The 22,694-nt window shown below is 36.4% G+C and overlaps 1 protein-coding gene across 1 annotated transcript; it reads right to left on the reverse strand.

The window, feature by feature from the left end:
• Nucleotides 1–249: 249 nt before the first annotated feature.
• LOC129517102 (NKG2-A/NKG2-B type II integral membrane protein-like) lies at nucleotides 250–19,605 on the reverse strand. The gene is made up of 6 exons (XM_055336730.1): nucleotides 19,419–19,605; nucleotides 18,944–19,039; nucleotides 17,725–17,876; nucleotides 1,498–1,601; nucleotides 1,159–1,259; nucleotides 250–395 (listed from the first exon to the last, which is right to left on the reverse strand). The coding sequence occupies exons 1-6, from the start codon at nucleotides 19,603–19,605 to the stop codon at nucleotides 250–252; spliced, it is 786 nt and encodes a 261-aa protein (XP_055192705.1).
• Between the last annotated feature and the right edge of the window lie 3,089 nt (nucleotides 19,606–22,694).

Consider the following 22,694-nt stretch of genomic DNA (forward strand, 5'->3'; position numbering starts at 1 on the left):
AATGGAGCTAGGTGCTGTACACTTTCTTTCTTGTGTCAGCTCATCTGAGGTTGGGTTTTGTCAGTAAGAGGTAATGGAGACACATTGAAGCAGAGAGGGCTCTTTTTCCTGGTTTCATGCTTTATCAGGGTGTTTGGCAACGATGGCTTGGTTGCAGTTGCATGCATGCAGGCAGTGCAGTGTATTCAGCCTCAAGCAAATTTTTGTGTCCTGTACCAGTCATAGTTCCTGCCATTTGCTCTATGCCTCTTAACAAACTGGCAAGGGTTCTTCCTGCTTGCCAGTCACAGCCTGAAATCCATCCTCACCAGCTTCAGCCCTGTGGACTGTGGAGCTGCTCTGTTCCAGGCCAATTCTGTGAGCACGTCTGCCATGAAGCTGTGGAGGCACGTTGTCTTCAATGACATGTAAATCCCACCTTCAGAGAGTAGATCTAGCTTCTTGGCCATCTGTCTTTTGGGAACTCTCTTTTAACCCTAAGGTGTTCTTACATTTTTATCTTAGTAGCCTTTCCTTTTAGTAGGCTTTCCCTTACAAATAGATAATTGTTTACTCAAACTTCCCTTGGTGTCTGTGTCCTGATTCAACTCTGACTGATAACCTTGACACCCTGGGCTGTTCAACTCTTATTTGCATCTCCTTTAAGGGCTAGGAAAAAATCAATTACTTTGAAATTTTAGTAGAATGGTTCTTTTTATTGAGGAATTTATAAAAAGAGTACTTGATATTTTAATTTTTAATTTAAGTGTAACTCATCTTAATCAATAGCAAAGGCTTAAGAAATATGTAGTATGTACCTGAGTATATATACTTTTATGTTAGTATAACATCAACACCAAGGGTGAAACCTCAGGTACACTTTTGACATTGGGTGATTATGATGCACCACTACAGATTCATCCTGGGTAACAAATGGATCATTCTAGTGAGGGATGATGATAATTGGAGAGGTCATCACATGTGTGGATAGGGGCAATAGAGTTAATCTCTGTACCTTCCTCTTAATTTTGTTGTGAATCTAAAATTGCTCTGAAAAATAACATCTTTAAAAAATTCTGAGAAAACAGTTGTATGGCTTTTGAAGAAATGAGAGATAATGTTCTTTAGATTGTGAGATAGCATTATACCAAATTTAGGTAACTAATGCCTGGTGTTTACAAATATATGGTTTTAAGTCTAAGCAGTCTTCATGAGAAGTTTTGTTTATGTCAAAGTTGAAATATGGACAATTCCCATCACTTTCTGAAGATAATGACAATCTGAAATACAGAGAATTATGTCTCATTAATCTTAGTAGTATACACCGTAATATTTATGAATAAACAATTTATTTGTTTATTGCCTAATAGTTATAGATCAAAATCTAAATATTTCCCTTATCATTTTCTATGAAAACACTGCAACATTTGTGTTTATATAATTTTTCACATATTAATGTTTTTCCTTGTAAGATAATTCTTTGAAGTCATAAAATGTAAACATTCTCAGGAAACTTACACTTTGGAGAAGAAAGTGAAGCTTTTTGACCACACAGATGAATTATTACTGATTGTCGAGGAGATTCTAATCCATGAAGAATGAGTAAAGAAGCTCAACCAATACTATGAGAAAACAGATTTTATGATAAATCAAATAGAAATTTTTACATTCATTTGAATTTTGTAGTAACAAATAAATTCTTTCTTACATTATAGTATCCATCTAATTATAATATAATGTATCACACTGGACACACTGGATGAGTGTCTTCATAGGACTAAGTAAGAGGAGAAACTGACAAAAGCAACAATTTTGGGCTCTGGTAGGTGACAAAAGGTTAAAAGTCCTTTGTGAAATATTCTTTGGAAAAAATCCTAGGTATTCAAGTAAAAAGAAGAACCCTGTAATTTTCCTGTGTATTAGGGCAGCTCCAATACCTCCTTACCTGTCATCCCAGATCAGTTACCAAGAAGAACAGTAGTCTTCACAATTGGAAAAACTGGCTGCAAAAAGCAATGCTGCTGGTGCCACAGAGACAAACTTAATTAGTTGATTTTTCAGCCCAAAGTTCTGATATTACTCAGTCATGATAAGGAAAACCCATATTTTTACTAGTCAGAGTTTGTGGTCTTTGTTCCAAGTGCTCTGATTCCCATAAATATAATGGGAAGATACTGTATGGGAAAGTACAACAGAAGAGTTGACATGAGCCCTCTATACACTCTTGGCAGATGGAAAAAATTATGCACACAGGGAGAGGAGACCAAGGTGAACCTAGCAGAAAGTAAAAGATGAAGGAAATTTGAGAACTGCTAGTAATATGATCACTTCCCTACCACACTCCCACATACATACAAACACACACACAAGCACACACATCACATGGCAGATGGTGGAAGCCCTACTGACTTGCAGTATTTGAATATAGACTTTTAAAAATATTAATGGTTGACATCTAAGCTACAAATCACAAGGATCATACCCAGTAAAATAGACAAAAAATAAAAATAAAAATAAATAATAAGATTTTGGAAAACTAAACAAAAATCTCAGAAAGTCAACTTCATAGGATAAGATTCTGCAGTAAAGTTTACACAACTTACAAAAAAATAATAAATCTATGAAATATGAAATAGAATGCATGTTTATTAAATAATATTATCAAGAACATCTCCAAAAGAAATGAAAAGAAACTGGAAAATGTCTTCCATATTAGAAGGCATAAAACAGATCCATAGGAACTTTTATGCAGATAAGATTTACATTATTAGAAAAAAGTACTTTGAAGTTATATTTATGTATATATGTAAATTTAAAAACTTAGTTCAAATAATTGGATGAAAATACGATGGCAACAACTTAGCAAGTAGGATTTATCAATAGAGGAAAAAAAATGAATAGACCACAGAGATATTCTTGCTTTATAAATACATATCTAAAATGAAAACTTCAATAAATTAACTCTGCAGAAAACTTGAGAGGCAGAGAAAATAATTGATGAAATTGAAAAAAGGAGTAAGAGTATTCATCCCACAGGATGAGAGAGAATCATTAATAGGGTTTAGAAACCTTCAAAACAATATCAGTAAAACTAACGTAGTTCTAAGTTCAACCTGAGAAGGACAAGAGAGGCAAAATAAACCAGAGAATCAATCTTACATCACAATGTATGAATAACTTTTAAATATATTTTAAAAATATTTATAGACCCCAGCGATTTAGCAAACTAAGAGAATGTGCACATAGAAATCCACATCTCAGGACATCATACTGAAATGACTGAAGATCATGTAAGAACACAAAGAAATACTCTTGAGGGAACAGGGTGAATTAAGAGGTGACAAGTCAGTATGAAAATCAGAAAATGGGTGATACATTTTCCATCTCCATCAGCCTTAGACCACGTATCCACCACACAATCCACCTCTACCATGGACACTATTTCAGACCGGAGAGGAGGTGACATCAGCAAGACATAGAAATAGGAATCCCCAAGCCCTAAATTGCCATAGAAACAACAATTTAAAGATATATCCATACCCAAACCCCTGTATTTTCCATATAATCATTTTTATAGGATTGCCGAAACCACTAAATAGGAAAAGGAGAGTATTTTTACAATTTATGATGGGAAACTATCCACACGCAAAAAGTGAAGCTGGATGCTTATATTTACATCATATATTAAGATTAACTCCAAATGGACTGAAGACCTAAACATACGATGTAAAATTATGAAACTCCTTGAAAAGACCATGGGTAAAATAAATAACATTGTATTTGGCAATGAATTCTTGGATATGACATCAAAAGCACAGACCACGAAGGAAGAGTCCACTCCAGACAAATGAGCTAACATCAAACTAAAATATTTCTGTGCATCAAAGGGATCGATCAACAGAATGAAAAGACAAATGGGAAAAAACACTTGCAAATCATATATCAGACAAAGGATTCATATCCAAAATATATAAGGAATCCCATGAATCAGTAACAACAATAAAAACCAAATAACCCAGTTAAAAAATGGGCATTTAATTAAAAATTTAAGTTAAAATTTTTTTTCCAAAGGAAATTTATAAATCATCAAAAACCATATGAAAAGATGCTAATTATCACCAATTATCAGAGAATTACAAGTCAAAACCTCAATGAAATATCACTTCAGGGATCCCTGGGTGGCGCAGCGGTTTGGCGCCTGCCTTTGGCCCAGGGCGCGATCCTGGAGACCCGGGACTGAATCCCACGTTGGGCTCCCGGTGCATGGAGCCTGATTCTCCTTCTGCCTGTGTCTCTGCCTCTCTCTCTCTGTGTGTGTGACTATCATAAATAAATAAAAATTAAAAAAAAAGAAATATCACTTCATATACCTTAGGATGGATATTATAAAAAAAAAAGTGTCGTTGAGAAGGTAGAAAAAAGAGGACTCTTGTACACTACTGTTGGGAATGTAAACTAGACTGCCCATATGAAAAACATTATGGAGCTTCTTCAGAAAACTAAAACTAAAATAATATTATTAATATTTTTTAAAGATTTTTATTTATTCATTCATGAGAGACACACAGAGAGAGAAGCAGAGACAGAAGCAGAGGGAGAAGCAGGCTCCCTGAAGGGAGCCCGACATGGGACTCAATTCTGGGACTCCAGGATCACGCCCTGGGCCGAAGGCAGTTGCTCAACCGCTGAGCCACCCAGGGATCCACATATAGAATAATATTATGAATCAGCACTCCGACATATAGGAAAATACATAAAATAATTGAGAACAAGATTTCAAAGAGGTATCTGTACACCCATGCTCACTGCAGCATTATTCACAACAGCCAAGTGGTAGAAGCAGCCCAAATGTCTACTGATAGATGAATGGATCAAGAAAACATAGTATACACAAAGCAATGCAATATTACTCAGCCTTGAAAAGGAAAGAAATTCTATCACATGCTTCAGCATGGATGAGAGTCTCAAGCAATATGGTTATAGAAATAAGCCACACACATACACACACACACACACACACACACACGATAGGAATACACATTCACATCAGTAGAGAAACTGATAGATCCAGAAGTAAATGGTGATTCTTAAGGGTTGAGGGGATGTAGGGGAGGGGAATTACTATATTACTATAGCTAGCAGTCTAAACTGTGTGCTTAAAGTTGTTGAAGATGCATGATATAGTTAGATGTAAGATGTGAGATAAGTATGATTCCCACTGTATGACAGTCTGGAGAAAAAGCTATAGCTACAGTGAAAAGATCAGTGGTTGACAAAGTTTAGTGGGGAAGAAAGGATGGATAGGTGGAGCACAGAGGATTTTTAAGGCACTGAAACTATTCTGCATAACTCCATAAAGGTTGATACATGTCATTACATATTTCTCCAAACTCATTCAATGCACAACATCAAGAGTAAACCTGATAGTACATTATAGTCTCTGGTTGATAAAAATGCGTCAATATAGGTTTATCAGATGAACCACGCCACTGAGGAATATTGACAGTGAGAGAGTCTGTGCCCTACAGGTGCATAGATATATGCAGTAGGGGGATACAGGAAATCTCTTTGTCTTGTCTTACTTTTGCTATAAACCTAAAGATGCTCTAGAAAACATTTTTTTAAGCATAAGTAATGTGAATATGGTAAATTTTATATTATGTGGCTTGGTTGCCAGAACTTAAAATATAAAATAAAGGCAAACAAAAAGAAGTGATCTTGACAGCAGGGAGAGAAAAACTGGCCATTATATTTAGGAAAATAAAATATGATTAATATATATGCTCTCACCAGAAACAGTGAAGAATAAAAAGACAGGGAGGGTCAGAGCTGAAAATACAAAAAAGAAGAAGAAAAGAAAGAAAAAGAAAGAAAAAAGAAAGAAAGAAAGAAAGAAAGAAAACACAAACCTATTTACCACACACCACACACACACACACACAAAGGTCCTCTCAAAGAAGTATAAACTCTGTAAAACAGTCTGACAATAAAGAAGATCTACAAGGACTCCATGATAGACCCAAAACCTAAGAGAATTTCTTCTTTATGGACCTGCTCTCCAAAAATATTCTTCAAGCTAATATTATAGGTCACTAAATTGTAATACAAATCTACAAGAATGAATAAAGAATAGCATTAATGGTTAAATATGTCAGTGAATTTAAAAATCTGTATGCATACTTTCCTCTTGCAATTGCTTGTACAGATATGATTGTTTAAAGTCACCAATACAATACCATATGATTGGACCTATACCATATATGAATACAATCTTGTGCTGTTATATGGCACATGGAGGGGAAAGAAAACATTTTTTAAGCATTTGTTAATTTTGGGGGTGCAATTTCACCAGTAATGGTTCATTTCATGTCACCAGTGTGAAATCATGAATATAGTGTAGGAAGATATACATAATTGGTATTCAGAAACCAGTGCCATCTGGCTTCAGTACAACTTTGTAAGAAGTACAGATTTCAGTGGCACCTGGGTAGATCAGCTAGTTAAGTATCTGCCTTTAGTTCAGGTTATGACACCAGTGTTCTGAAATTGAGAGCCCTGTGTTGGGCTCCTTGCTTGGCAGGGAGCCTACTTCTGCCTCTCCTTCTGCCTGCTGTGCTCTATCTCTCTGTGCCAAATAAATAAATAAAATATTTAAAAATAGAAATACAGGTTTTCCACTCTTCTGAAAATAGAGTGTTCCTATGAAACTTTTCCTAAGCTGAAATGGTGTAAATTGAAGAAGCAATTATGATTAATTTCCATGGAAAATTTGCTGAACATTCCATGGTCCTAAAAAGAATCTCTCTTAGACTTTTCTGATGCCTTAAAATACATATTGCTAATGGATGTAATTGCTAATGGATGCACAAAATAAATTGAGATCTTGAAGCACAGATCTTCCAAAATACAGTTGAAACCTACCCTTGATATCAAGATGCTAAGTGTAGTTTCTTTTTTTTTTAATATTTCTTTTTTTTAATTTTTTTTCTTTATTTATGATAGTCACACACAGAGAGACAGAGAGAGGCAGAGACATAGGCAGAGGGAGAAGCAGGCTCCATGCACCGGGAGCCTGACGTGGGACTCGATCCCGGGTCTCCAGGATCGTGCCCTGGGCCAAAGGCAGGCGCCAAACCACTGTGCCACCCAGGGATCCCCTAAGTGTAGTTTCTGAGGAACTTGACAAGGTCATTCCCACTGCTTGGCACATGTACTGCCTCTATAACAGCAAAACTAACACTGAACACTATTTTCACCTTTTTTTCACATAAAAGCAAAAATCCCCTTCAGATTTCTGTCATTCAGCAAAAATTGGCACTAGCATAGGCCTTTCATCAAAGCAAAATGATATGATGCAAATTTTTGTAAAATTTCTATAGGCATATCTGTAATAGGGGAAGAAAAGAGATATGTTAGTGATAACTTATTTACAGAATTTAGTCAGAATTAATTTGAATTTTATGGTGACCAGTTCATTGTATATATGTGAAGAGTGCCATCAGCAAGATGGGAGGCTAGGAGGTCCCAATGGTCATCAACCTAGCAAAAAATAGTAAAAAGAAAAACTAAACAACTTCAAACTAGAAATGGTTCAAGGAATGCTCTGGATAACAAAGAATCATCAGTATCCAAAATCTAAAAAGAACTTATCAGACTCAACACCCAAAAACCAAAAAAATCCAGCCAAGAAAGGGGAAAAGACATGAATAGACATTTCTCCAAAGAAGACATACAAATGGCCAAAAGATACATGAATAAAAGCTCCACATCAATTGTCATCAGGGAAATGCAAATCAAAACAACAATGAGAGAACACCTCACACTGATCAGAATTGCTAACATTAACAACAGAAAACAAGAAATGATGGCAAAGATGCAGAGAAAGGGAAACCTTCTTACACTGTTGATGGAAATGCAAACTGGTACAGTCATCCTGCAAAACAGTATGAAGGTTCCTCAAAAAGTTAAAAATAGAGCTACCCTATGACCCAGCAATTGCACTACATGATATTTATCCAAATGTTACAAACATAGTGATTCTAAGGGGCACATGTACTCCATATTCATAGCAGCAATCTTTATAGCACAATAGCCAAAAAATGGAAAGAGCCCAGATGGCTAGAATATCACACAGCCATCAAAAAGAATGAAATCTTACTATTTGCAATGACATGAATGGAACTAGAGGGTATTATGCTAAGTGAAATAAGTCAGTCAGAGAAAGACAAATACCATATGATTTCACTCAAATGTGGAATTTAAGAAACAAAACAGATGAATATAGATGAAGGGAAGGAAAAATGTAAGAAGACAAAAACAGGGATAGAGGGAAACCATAATGACTCTTAACTATGGAAACAGATTGAGGATTGCTTGAGGGGAGATGGTGGGGGGATAGGGTAACTGGGTGATGGGCACAAAGGAGGGCACATGAAATAATGAGAACTGGGTGCTATTTGCAACTAATGAATCACTGGATTCAACCTCTGACACTAATAATACTATATGTTAATTAAATTGAATTTAAATGAAAAATTTTTAAAAAAACAAAACAAAACAAAACAAAGAAGTATCAAAACCTGGAGCTCAAAAATCCAGGATTGCCAAATGGCAAGTAAGGAAATCATTTTACCAGCATAACTCAACCCTCCATTGAGAGCTGCTTTGCACTTTGAGGAATCTCCTCAGAGGGAGTCACCACATGGAGAGAAGTGGAACAGGAGAACTCAGCAAGCTTTACCTTGTGGACATCTGTAGTTTTTGCAACAGAGGTGGCCCACTGATGGTGACTCCACGTGATGGAGCAGAACAGAGTGCCCCCTCTACCCTGCAACTACTCCCAGAGCGGAAGCTGCTGCTATGGGGAGACTGGTCTTCAGGGGCCCCAATTGCTGCTTTTAGGGATTTGGCACCATTGCAAAACCACCCCACCCCCACCCCCATATACAAGATTAGGACTGCCTCTGATTTTTGTCTACTCCTAGTCCCAGGTTGGGGCTTTGTCTCAACATTACTTGGTGGTCTCTACTGACTTGAGCCCTGCCCCCACATCCTAAGACATGCCTTGGTTGCCATTAGGGGTGCATGCTGCTGCTGCCCTGAGTCCCATCTACTGGGTTCTTTGTCCTGACTCTGGGTCTTCACTGTAAAAGGTGCTTCTACTGCTTGAATCCCACTCCCAGGCGTGGACTCTGAACTGCCATTGCTAACAACACTAGTTTGTTGCTGCCTGGAATCTTTCCTCTACCTATGACAGTTCAAGCGTCTGACCCATCAATGCTAGGGCCACTCCTTGAACCCCTTCTCATAGGTTCCGTAGCAGTGCTCTGAGTCCTCATTGCTGGTAATATAGTATTGCATCACAAGACATACTTTCAGTTCCCACGTCATAGCATGAACTGCCACTTGGTGTTGGCTCCTAGAGCTCTATGCCCAGCTCCTGGGTCTTGACATATGGCTTGAACAAACTACCATTGGATCATGCTGCTGCTTTCTTGTGATTGCTACTTGGGGCAGAGTTGAAACTTTGAAACACCATCTTTATTCTATACCTTGCTCCCTGGGCCTAAGCCCCCACTGAACCTTTTCATCACAGAGCCCATGTCACTACTACATTCTTCTAGCCAGCCAGAGTCACAGTGGTGAGCCCCTGAGGCCCAAATACAATTTCCACGGAATGCCTGCACATGCCTCCATGCTAGACGCTAGTGCCACAGCCTTAGCAAATGAACCTGTACACCAACATGCAATCATTGTGGTAGTTCCATCTGTGCCTGAACCTGGATAATCAGTTCCAATACTGCTTTAAGGGCTCTGAGGTCAACATGCCACAGCAGACACCAAAAAGGATTCTCTCAGCAAGAACTTCTTCCCAGGTCAAGACAGGAGAGAGTGGGATGATATGTTTAATGTGATCAAAGAGAAAATGACCTGTCAACCAAGAATATCTGATTCAGAATTGAAGAAGAGATAAAGACTTTCTCAACATGCCATAGAATGATGTGTCAAAGTGTCAACTCTATCCGAGATGGCAGCCAGAGAATAGCAGCAGTATGACTCCAGTGCTGGTCTGTTAAATCATGTGTCAGAAGACATTTTAACTATTAGACCTGGCCTACAGAAATGCTAAAGTGAATTCTTTAAGTTTAAAAAAAGAGACATAAATATATCAAATGAGCACATTGTATACTTTAAATTTATATGAAGTCATATGTCAATTTCTTCTCAATTAAAAAAAAGGGATACATTGAATATATTTGTAAGGCCAATAGATCCTACTAAGGAAATAACTTAAGAATATAGCCAAGACATAATAGTGGAATTAAAATGGAATCCTAAAATATGTTTAATATAAAATATGTGAGGTAGGGTGGAAGAGAAACCAAGACATAAAAATAAATAGGAAAATGGTAGACCTAAATCCAATTACCCCAACAATGACATTCATATGAATTAAATAATTATTGTAATCAAAGGTAGAAATTATCATCCTGAATGAAAGATTATGATTCATCTATATGTTCTCTATAACACACACACGTTAGACTCAAATGCACAAATAGGTGTAAGTAAAAGGATAGCAAAAGATCGACTCTACAAACATTAACCCCATAAGTGAGCAGAAATGATTATTCTAATAACAAAGTAGCTGTTAAAACAAGAAGTATTAGAAATTAAAAGAAACGTTTCAACCTATTAAGGCTGTCAATATAAGAGGAATATAAAGTAATTATAAACATGTATTATTCACCTAACAACAGAACCCTCAAACACATGAAATATAAACTGACAGATGTGGAAGGTTAAATAAACAATGCAATGAGCATAGTTGGAGACTTAAGAGCTTTTCCATCAGTGAGTGAGAGAATAGTTAGCTAGTCACAGAATCAGGAGACCTATGGAAGACTGTCAAAGCACTAGGAACCATCTCGACATAACTGACATATATTGAAAGTGGTTAAGGTTATATATAAGGATCAAACATTTAAAGGATGGAAATAATAAAAATATATTCTCTGAAGACAAAGGAACAACAGAAAGAAATTTAAGGAATTTCCAAACATGTAAAAGATGACCCAACATTGAAAAATTTACAGTTCAAACATGAAATCTGTGAAAATGCCTTGTATTAGATGATACTAAATTGAGAATACATTAAAATTCTTAACATGGAACCAAAGTGGTGTTTAGAGACAATTCATGCTTCGTCACTGTTACTCAAAAGGAAGAATACTATGTATGCATGACCTGAGTAGCTTTCTTCTTAAGAAACTTGACAAAGGGATCCCTGGGTGGCGCAGCGGTTTAGCGCCTGCCTTTGGCCCAGGGCGCGATTCCTGGAGACACGGGATCGAGTCCCACGTCGGGCTCCTGGTGTATGGAGCCTGCTTCTCCCTCTGCCTGTGCCTCTGCCTCTCTCTCTGTGTGTGTGTGTGACTATCATAAATAAAAAAAAAAAAAAAGAAAGAAACTTTACAGAGAAGAGCCAATTAAAGATATAGAAGGTAGAAATGATAAACATATATTTAGGTGAAAGCTGATTGTGAAGTATCAATAGTTAACTCATGCAAGCCCCATATGAATCAATGCCCAAATATATCCAAAATCATCAGCAATAGAATGGATGAATACAACTGTAGTAGAATCAGACAGTAGAAGAGTAAGGAGTATGGACAAATTACAGCTTCATGCAACTATATTAATGAATTGCACAAGCATAGCTTCACTTGAAAGAGTCAAAAATAAAGTATGCATACCGTATGATTCCATTTATATAAATGATTGGTAAACAGAGGTGAGAACGCGAAGAGGCATTTTGCCTCTTGCTGGTAAAATTAATTTTCTTATTCTGTGTGATGATGAGACTTGAAAATTCAGCCATCTGTTGACATGCATTAAGTATGCATCCATCTGTATGTACATTATGCCACAGTAAAACTATCATAAGAGAATATTATGGGAGGAGGGGCAAGATGGCGGAAGAGCAGGGTCCCCAAATCACCTGTCCCCACCAAATTACCTAGATAACCTTCAAACCATCCTGAAAATCTACGAATTCGGCCTGAGATGTAAAGAGAGACCAGCTGGAATGCTACAGGGAGAAGAGTTCGCGCTTCTATCAAGGTAGGAAGACGGGGAAAAAGAAATAAAGAAACAAAAGGCCTCCGAGGGGGAGGGGCCCCGCGAGGAGCCGGGCTGAGGCCGGGGCGAGTGTCCCCAGGACAGGAGAGCCCCGTCCCGGAGGAGCAGGAGCTGCACCAACTTTCCCGGGCGGCAAGGGGCTCGCAGGGAGTTGGAGCAGGACCCAGGAGGGCGGGGATGCCCTCGGGCTCCCGGGGACACTCACAGACACCTGCGCCCCGGGAGAGTGCGCCGAGCTCCCTAAGGGCTGCAGCGCGCACGGCGGGGCCGGAGCAGCTCGGAGGGGCTCGGGCGGCGGCTCCGCGGAGGGGGCTGCGGGGCGGGAGCGCGAATCCCACAGCGCAGGCCCCGGAGCACAGGGCGCCGGGACACAGCCCAGGATCCGGCCTCCCCCGGGACAGGCAGGGGCCGAGAGGGCCCAGGACAGCAAGGACGCTCCTGCCCCGAGCTGAGCAGATCAGCGGCCCCGCCCCGGAGCCTCCAGGCCCTGCGGACGGAGAACCGAGAGCCCCGAGCCCCGTAGTTCCTGCGGAGGCTGAATCCAGGCTTCCAGAGTTGCCATAGCAACTGCTGCTGTTCCTCCTGGGGCCCCACGGGGTAAACAACCCCCGCTGAGCCCTGCAGCAGGCAGGGGCAGAGCAGCTCCCCCAAGTGCTAACACCTGAAAATCAGCACAGCAGGCCCCTCCCCCAGAAGACCAGCTGGACGGACCAGTGATACTCCCCCGTGTTCCAATACAACTTGTTTTTGGCCACTCTGCACTGAGCAAAATGACTAGAAGGAAAACCTCACCTCAAAAGAAAGAATCAGAAACAGCCCTCTCTCCCACAGAGTTACAAAATCTGGATTTTGTACAAAATCAATAAAAACCGTTCAACACCTCGACATCTAATAGTGAAGCTTGCAAATTCCAAAGATAAAGAGAAGATCCTTAAAGCAGCAAGAGACAAGAAGTCCCTGACTTTCATGGGGAGGAGTATTAGGGTAACAGCAGACCTCTCCACAGAGACGTGGCAGGCCAGAAAGGGCTGGCAGGATATATTCAGGGTCCTAAATGAGAAGAACATGCAACCAAGAATACTTTATCCAGCAAGGCTCTCATTCAAAATGGAAGGAGAGATAAAGAGCTTCCAAGACAGGCAGGAACTGAAAGAATATGTGACCTCCAAACCAGCTCTGCAAGAAATTTTAAGGGGGACTCTTAAAACTCCCCTTTAAGAAGAAGTTCAAGTAACTCTGAACGTGAATGGACTTAATGACCCCATCAAAAGGCGCAGAGTTTCAGACTGGATAAAAAAACAGGACCCATCTATTTGCTGTCTACAAGAGACTCATTTTAGACAGAAGGACACCTACAACCTGAAAATAAAAGGTTGGAGAACCATTTACCATTCAAATGGTTCTCAAAATATACCCTAAAAACTACAGAACACTTCTGAAAGAAATTGAGGAAGACACAAAGAGATGGAAAATATTCCATGCTCATGGATTGGCAGAATTAATATTGTGAAAATGTCAATGTTACCCAGGGCAATTTACACGTATAATGCAATCCCTATCAAAATACCATGGACTTTCTTCAGAGATTTAGAACAAATTATCTTAAGATTTGTGTGGAATCAGAAAAGACCCGAAACAGCCAGGGGAATTTTAAAAAAAGAAAACCATATCTGGGGGCATCACAATGCCAGATTTCAGGTTGTACTACAAAGCTGTGTTCATCAAGACAGTGTGGTACTGGCACAAAAACAGACATATAGATCAATGGAACAGAACAGAGAACCCAGAAGTGGACCCTGAACTTTATGCTCAACTAATATACGATAAAGGAGGAAAGACGATCCACTGGAAGAAAGACAGTCTCTTCAATAAATGGTGCTGGGAAAATTGGACATCCACATGCAGAAGAATGAAACTGGACCACTCTTGCACCATACACAAAGATAAACTCAAAATAGATGAAAGATCTAAATGTGAGACAAGATTCCATCAAAATCCCAGAGGAGAACTCAGGCAACACCCTTTTTGAACTTGGCCACAGTAACCGGAGAAGGACAAACAGTGTATGTTCTCATTCATTTGGGGAATATGAATAATAGCGAAAGGGAATATAAGGGAAGGGAGAAGAAATGTGTGAGAAATATCAGAAAGGGAGACAGAACATAAAGACTTCTAACTCTGGGAAATGAACTAGGGGTGGTGGAGGGGGAGGAGGGTGGGGGGTGGGGGTGAATGGGTGATGGGCACTGAGGGGTACACTTGACGGGATGAGCACTGGGTGTTATTCTGTATGTTGGTAAATTGAACACCAATAAAAATTAATTTATAAAAAAAATAAGAGAATTTAAGGAAAATATGCAAACATATTTAAAACTATACATAAAATTGGAAAAATCCTACCGAATACAACTTGTGAAAACCAAAACCAAAGGAAAAAACAATATCAGAAGTGTCTTACAACTTCTAGCACAATTTTATCTGCAAAGCAGAATACTTTTTACAATCATTTACCGAATGTTTAGATGCTTATGAATGAAGAAAATGTAATGCTGATCAAATACCAAAAAGAAATCCTTGTAGGGAAGAAAAAAGTTGCTAAAAAATATGTGTTATAAGCATTTTGATGGAAATACTTTTAAAAAAGGAAATTACATGTTAGTGGCAATAAAAAATAGATTTGGACAATATGTAAAATAAAGGACTATGACATAAGTAGATTTATTGAAGCAATACCATGTTGGATGGATTTCCATTTGAAATTCCATAATCTTAATCCATCACATGAACAGAGCAAAGAAGATCAAATCATGTGATTTCTCTGGTGCAGAGGCAATTGAAAAAACTAATATCCATTCTTAATTTAAAAATAAAATTTAGAAAGATAGAAACAAACAAGGAACATCTAGGCAAAGTTCTAAAATAGATACAATAACTGAAAAAGAACTGTTATGAAAGTACTGTTTACAAAATTAATGGTTTTTAAAGTGTGAAATTAACATAAAAATACATAACAAGATTAATGAAACAGATTGGAGAGTACAAATTTATATATGCATATACATGGGATGGAGATTTCAACAAAGATGCAAAGTCAGTCAGTGGAAGAAGTATAATCTTTTTCAACAAATGTTGTGGATGGGCACTGGGTGTTATATGTAAGTGATGAATCACTAAATTCTATACCTGAAACTAACATTGTACTGTATGTTAACTAAAACTAAAATGAAAACTTGAAAGAGGAAAAAAAACCCAAATGGTTGTTGAAACAATTCAGTATCAAATCATATTAATGTTTATATACATTATACTATAAAAATGTTAAAAATTGCTCATACATAAATGTAAACTATACAATTTCAAGGAGATGTATTAGGAAAAAACACACCACTTAAAGAGGGACAAAAGATTTCTTAGAACACTAAAAACATAATCCATAAAAGAACAAACTGATCAAGTGTAGTCCATCAGGATAATTTTCTCTTTGAAGAGAAAAGAAAGATAAGTCATAGACTTCAGAGAAAATACTTACAAATCATACATCTAATAAAAAAAGCCTTGCTACCAGGATACCTAAAGAATTCTCAAAATACAATAATAAAAATTAAATATATAACCAAAATATTTTAGTAGTTAACTTCATCAAAAAAACATAAATGGATGGCTAATGAGTACGGGAACAGATACTCAACACTGTCAGTCTTAGGAACATTCATATTAAGACCACTACAAATCAGGCTTCCTGTTCTGGAAAGATAGAGAAGATAAGTTTTTCACTATTCCTCCCATCAAATAGAGCTAAACCCCCTGGATAGTATATATATGACAACATGAGAAGATTTAGACAAGTGATGAGAAAGCTGACAGAACTGGGCACTCCAGATGCAAAGAATGACATGGTGGTGAGCACCCTGGAATTTCTCTTTACCTCATATGTTCCAGACTGGTGCCAGAGAGGCTGGCAACCCAAAGGCACCTGTAGGTACAGAAAAAGTTCCCAAAATGTTTTTTTGTCTCCAGTCAAAATAACAGAAAAAAGTCATGCTAGAAGGACAGATAATTTTTAGATGCTATGTGCAGTATTCCAAATGAAAACAATTGACTATTCAGCAAAAATATCACTTAGGAATGTAGGGGAAATCAAGACATTCTCTGATAAAGAAAACTAAGAAAATGTGTCACTCCAGTCCTACTCTGAAAGAGCTGCTAAGGGAATTATCTAAACAGGAATTAAATGATAGTGGAAGGAATCTAAGATCATCAGGAAAAGGAACAAAAGACAGAGTAAAACTATCCTTAGGTCTAATGGACTTTCTTTCCTTCACCTCTTGTGTTTTCTAAATTGTTTGCTATTTGAAGCAAAATTATAACATCCATGTGACTCTCAATATAAGTAGAGAAATATTTAGGAAAATTATAAATAGAGCACAGTAAAGGAATGTAAAGGAAGGTATGGCTCTATATTTAAATCAAAATGCTGTGGGTTGTGAAAGACTGTGGGTTGTGATAGACTGTATAGACTGATATATGTATATATAATTATCTAAGGATATCTAGTATCTTTATTATTTATATAAAGCAGATTAGATCATATATGGACATATATGCAGGTTTATATATATAAAGTTATTTATGAAGAAAATATCTACTTTGCTATAAATTATACTCCACAAATTAGGTCATGAGGTAATAAAGTGTAACCTTTTATTTTGTCTCACAGCATCACAAAAAATAAATTCCCAATAGGTCATGAACCCTATTTAAGAGTTAAAAAATAAAGAAATAAAGATAGATAAATCCTGGAGAGTAACATAGGAAATTATATTCATGTCTGTTGACTGACTTCTGAAATCAGTCGAAAGTAACTACTAAAACCCAAAATGATAAATTGGACCAGAGTAACAGTAATAAATTTTTGTCATTAAAAGACCCCAATTTCAGAGTAAAAATGCAAGTCACAGAGTCAAAAATCTATTTGCATCTTATAAACTCAGAAAAGAGCTCATATCTAAAATATTACAGGAACTTTTTTTTTTAAGATTTTGTTTATTTGACACAGAGAGAGCACAAGTATGGGGAGTAGGAGAGGGAGAAGCAGACTCACTGTGGAGCAGGGAGCCCAATGAGGGGCTGTATCCCAGGATCCTAAGATCATGACCTGAGCCAAAGAAAGGCAGACACTTAACCAACTGAGCCACACAGGCGCCCCTAGAAGAAGGACGTCTAAGAAGGGAAAAGAAGACACCATCTCATAGAAATGGGCAAGAGACATATTCAAGCACTTCTCATCTCACAAAAGAGAATATCCTAATGATTCACAGCCCATAAAAATGGTGTTATAGAATCACCAGAAGTTATTATATTAAGTTTTTTGAGGCTACTGAGTTTTAGAACAAGGGACTATTTTGTATAACGTGTATTTACACAATAAACTAGAGAAATATAGAGATAATTTCATATACTGAAATATATACATATATGTGACCATGTAATTTCATACTAATGCTTAGAGGAAAATAATCCTCATGTAATTATTAATTAAATTAAATTAAATATAATATTAACTTTTAAGTTTTTAATAAAATCTGGAAACATTTGAAATCTTACCATGTCCTCTTCATCATCTATGCAGAGCAGGTTAGAGTTGTTAGAAGCACAGGACAACAGACTCTCATTCCATGGTTTTCTTTCAGTGCTAATGTAATAGCAATTGTTGGAATATGTAAACCACTCTTTTGGACAATGACCACAGTGATAAACTAAAGAAAGATTATAAAATATCATCCAAAAGAAGTTTGAATATTAAGAAATTCAAATTAAGTTACACACTTGCATATGTATACACATGTGTGCATAACATACCCATACATGCTCACAGGATGGTATAAATAGAACAAAATTGGCTCATACACTCAGCAAAGAATGGCCAGTCTAGCATTCCCTAATGTATATGTTCATATAAAGCAAACACACAAAAATATCCATTTCTACATGACCTGAGAGTTTACTGAATGAAATTACTATTTAAAAATAGTAAAATTATTCATTTCTTACCATGTTATTGCAGGAGTGAAATTAAGGTAACAATGGATATGGAGATTTAAATGAGTATTTATTCAGATTGTTCCATTAAAAGTAATACCCTCCTATAATCATTATTTCTGTTTATTACATGATTTTCTAATTTATTTTTCCATAAATAATCCATTGTCATCTTTTCCTAGGCTAAGATTGAGATAAAATAGAAATTATACTAACAACAGTATTTTGAAAATGATGTTGTACCTCTCTGGTTCCTTGTTTCCAGATATGTCTTATTTTGCTTCAGTCCTTTAGTAGCTAGAAAAATTAAAGCAATCCTCTTAAAACTTAATATTAAACTAAATAAATCATGTGATTTGAGTTTCTTAGTTTGAAATTTAGTGTATTGTTTAGAATGAGAAAACTCTGTAATAAAATTGATCTTACCAGTTAAAAGTTAATAAAATGATGAACACATGGGAAAAAGTATTTCAAGTCTGAAGAACAAACCTCACCACTTCCTACAGTATTTGATTTAACTAATCTCAAGAATTAATTTGTATATCTCAATAAGGCCTCTTCTGTAACTTGTTGAGGTATGAAATCTGAACATATTCATAATAATCTTTACATTATTATTTCTAATGTGACAAATCCAAAATAACCATTCCACACTTAGGCATTAAAATGGGCATTAAAATGACATAATGCAATTCAATAATGTTATGCAATATTTCAAGGTATAATGGGTACTGATGATGATCATTAAAGTGAAAAATTCCTTTGTAGTCATTCAAACACTTACAGGGAATACCAGCTATTGTGACCACAGTGGACATCAAGACAAGGCAGATGATTCCCAGGATCCCAGCAATGAGCTTCTCTGGACATAATGGTAAATATTAGGAAGAGAAATGAAAACACTGAAAAAGGATGGATGGAAATAATCATTTAGGAAATTTACATACAAGAGAACCAATGATGCACAAGGAGTCACATATAAGAACATGGCCCCCAAACTGTATCGACCATTGTAATCTTCTCTCAGAATATACTGTTGAAGTTGCAGTAAATATATTACCCCATGAGATGTGATAAAGACCACAAATTACAATTCCTGAACACAGTCCTCCGTTTCAATTATAGTACCATAGTCCTACTCCACATTCTGATCCTCACAAATGAAAAATATAGATCATTCCCTACTTGTTCACCTATGCCCCTGCACCCCAAGAGTATATCCTAGAACAATTATACTGTGTGTGTAGTGAATGTTTTACCTTTGCAGTGGTAGTTCTTTCCATTCTCTTGAAGATCCCAAGAAGCATTTTGAAGATTTAATTCTGCATAGGTTATTTCCTGCTCAGTTACTGAAGTGGAACACTTAGTGCCCTTAGCTTTCATTTGCTGTCTTTTTGAGTTTTTCATGATATTAAGTTCTGCATAGGTAACCCCTTGGTTATTCATCTCTTCAGGTGAGTAGTGGCAGGCACAGTGCTGAGCGGAACTGAACTGAAGGACTTGATGAAGAGTATATGTAGTGACAAGACTGCTAGGACAGTCACACTGGGTGGAGCGTAGGGTGAGTGAGTTCATTTGCAGTTGAACAATGTAAAATCTGGTACTAATTTCCTTACAGCTTTGAAGAACTGTTTTATGATAGAATAAGTATCTCTACAATGACATTCTATGTTTGACACAACAGTATTGACTGAAAAATGTAAAGCAATAAGGTTGTCAAGAAGAAAGCAATTCAGGAATAATATTGTCCTTATAATATAAGGTCAGATTGCACAGAAACACTTCAATGGTAGTAGAACAACTGGATTAAAATTAAAATGCTGTATCAGAAAAAATGCTATACCAACTTTTTGGACAATTTTTAAATCCATACTGGTTAAAAATTGAGTGCTCTAAGATTGAGGAATACTAGTTTTAGCACAAGTAGGAATTTCCTGTAGCAAATGACTTTCATTTGGGACTTATATTTCTTTACTAAAGTCTAATGCAGTGCTATCAATGAATTTTTACTTTGAATAATAGTTGAGTTATGAGAAATCATTAAATTTTAAAAGAAAGATTTTATATTTTGAAAAATGTCACAACACGTAAACTTCTTAAACCTGAACCATATTGCAAACAAAAAAACAATAAATATTTTTTAAAGTACTTATTTAACACCAGAAATTGACATTGATTTGATAGCAAAGACATGAAACCATGAAATGATAAATACAAGTGTAGATCTTTTGGAACAGATCTTTTGGAACAAAAGTGTAGATATTTTGGAACAGATGGAACAACACTGTTGGTACAAACTTCTAGAAACATCTATGAATGTCAAAAGCTGTGAGGGTAGTTTAATTGTATACAGAATTCCAATGAATTAAATCAATATATTTTCATAATTCAGTCAATGAACTCTCCAGTCAGGGAGATCTGGAATTCCTCGTAGCTCTCAAACTTACAAAGTATGACCTTTAACAAATAACTTCCTGTCTAGCTATCTAGTTTTTACTAATCTAAAATGGTAATTAAAATATGTATAAAATAATATATATAAAACACTTAATACTCCACCTGGGTTTCTAAGCTGTCAGTTATACATCATTTATTTTGATTATTTATAGCAGAATAGTCACATTATCAGTACTCATTCATATCCTTTAAACCATGTAACATAATTCACTAGATAGATGTGTCTTTCAGTATTAAATAACTTCTTTTACCAAAATTTATTCAACTTTTTAAAAAGTCTTGATTGTTTATACTTAAATTCAAATTAGCATTTCATAGAACGTGCCTCATTTTGCTTTTTATGAAAAATCAAAGCACTTCATCTAAGCAAATTTATGAAGAGTTACATTTGATTGTGATTTGATGGATTCATTTTAAGAATCAATTTTTAAAGGCTCAACTAAATATAAAAAATATATCTGATTATATCTATAACTAATGAAAGTCCAAACTGAGTTCCTTGTCTTGATGCTTATGGGATCTCATTTGAGTTATCTTGATTTGCAAACAGTTTGTGCCTGTGTATATGCATTTACTTCTCCTCAGGCAAGAATTTGAATATTTTAAGAAGTTCTCCAATGTATTTCAAATTTACTTTTGTTTGTTACTCTGAATTGCTGGAATAAAGATACCAATGTTCTCTGTGATTTAATATATTAATTGTACCTCAGTTGCACCCCAACCAGCATTTGTATCTCCCACTAAATGAGGTGTCTAGGAGAGAGACAGGGCAGTAGTGACACATACCTTCTGTTGGCCAATCTTGCATCTTCCAGTGGGAGGTCAGACAATATCTGTGGTCTTCACAGACTGCCGGCCCTGTGAGAACCCAGAGTAAGGCAATAGTGGAAAAAGTTGATTTCTCATCAATGTGTCACTTAAAATTTGAACAGGAAATTCTTACATTTTGAAGACACTTTATCTCATCACACACGTTCAGAATGTCTGAGACTTTCAGCTTGTAGTGTGTCATTTAGTTTGTCCCTTGGTAAGTACCTCTGAGAAATTGTTATGTTCCACAAGATATTGAGGTCAGAGACTTGGCCACCCAGGCTGTCACTCACTTCCATCTGATTCACAAACACGGAGGCCTTAGGCCTTGTGAGAAATGTCCTAGATGTTTAAGTTTTGCTTTTAAACAAGGTTGCTAAATCTTGGCATTACATTCTTCTTTCTTATGCTCTTGCCATGTCACATTTATTAGACTGAAAATATTTTAAAATCATCATCCAGTGACAGATATTTAATGATACTTGACACAAATTTTGAAGACTTGCTATAATCAATTTTATCTCTGTTGCAATGACATCAATTTCCATACTTCTGAATTTTTGACTTTGTTAATATACCTGCAATTAATTTTTTTATTATTTGTAAGTTATTTATGTTTCTGCTTAAAAACAACTAAATTTCTGTGGGAAGGAATCAAATTGAACAAAATTGAACAATAGCATCATACCAGAGATTTGAATATTAAATAATTATTTATATTATTATTTATTCATCCTTCAATGATAATTGTTGCTTGTATTTTGATAGGAATATTTGTTGTAAATTAAGAAAACCCTAAGACTAACTATGTAGAGAGAAAAACAAATGTAATTTTTGAAAATTTCACCTCACTAAAAAAATTGAGGGATCCCTGGGTGGCGCAGCAGTTTAGCACCTGCCTTTGGCCCAGGGCGTGATCCTGGAGACTCGGGATCGAATCCCACGTCGGGCTCCCGGTGCATGGAGCCTGCTTCTCCCTCTGTCTGTGTCTCTGCCTCTCTCTCTCTCTCTCTGTGACTATCATAAATAAATAAAAATTAAAAAAAAATTGGGAGAGGCCAGAGAAAGTACTTTTAAAACACAATTAAATGACACATGAACATCAAAAGAAATAAAACATTAAATCTAAATTGCTTAATTTGCAGTAATGGAAATCTTTTCCTGTTTTTTACACTATTGGAGTTCACTTGCAAATAATTTTTAAGGAAATTTACATGTGTATTTGCCTGGTCTGTAGTTCTGTGTTTTGTTTTATTCTGTTTTATTTT

This window comes from Nyctereutes procyonoides, unplaced genomic scaffold (assembly GCF_905146905.1).
Source record: "Nyctereutes procyonoides isolate TBG_1078 unplaced genomic scaffold, NYPRO_anot_genome, whole genome shotgun sequence".
NCBI lineage: Eukaryota > Metazoa > Chordata > Mammalia > Carnivora > Canidae > Nyctereutes > Nyctereutes procyonoides.

Excerpts from the sequence above, each read along its gene's own strand:
- LOC129517102 (XM_055336730.1), bottom strand. The coding sequence starts at position 19,605 with ATGAATAACCAAGGGGTTACCTATGCAGAACTTAATATCATGAAAAAC. Across the intron at positions 1,260-1,497 it reads TTCACTTTCTTCTCCAAAGT|ATTGTCATTATCTTCAGAAA; the intron begins GTAAGTTTCCTG and ends TCTGTATTTCAG. Across the intron at positions 396-1,158 it reads AGACTTAAAACCATATATTT|ACAACGTGCCTCCACAGCTT; the intron begins GTAAACACCAGG and ends ATGTCATTGAAG.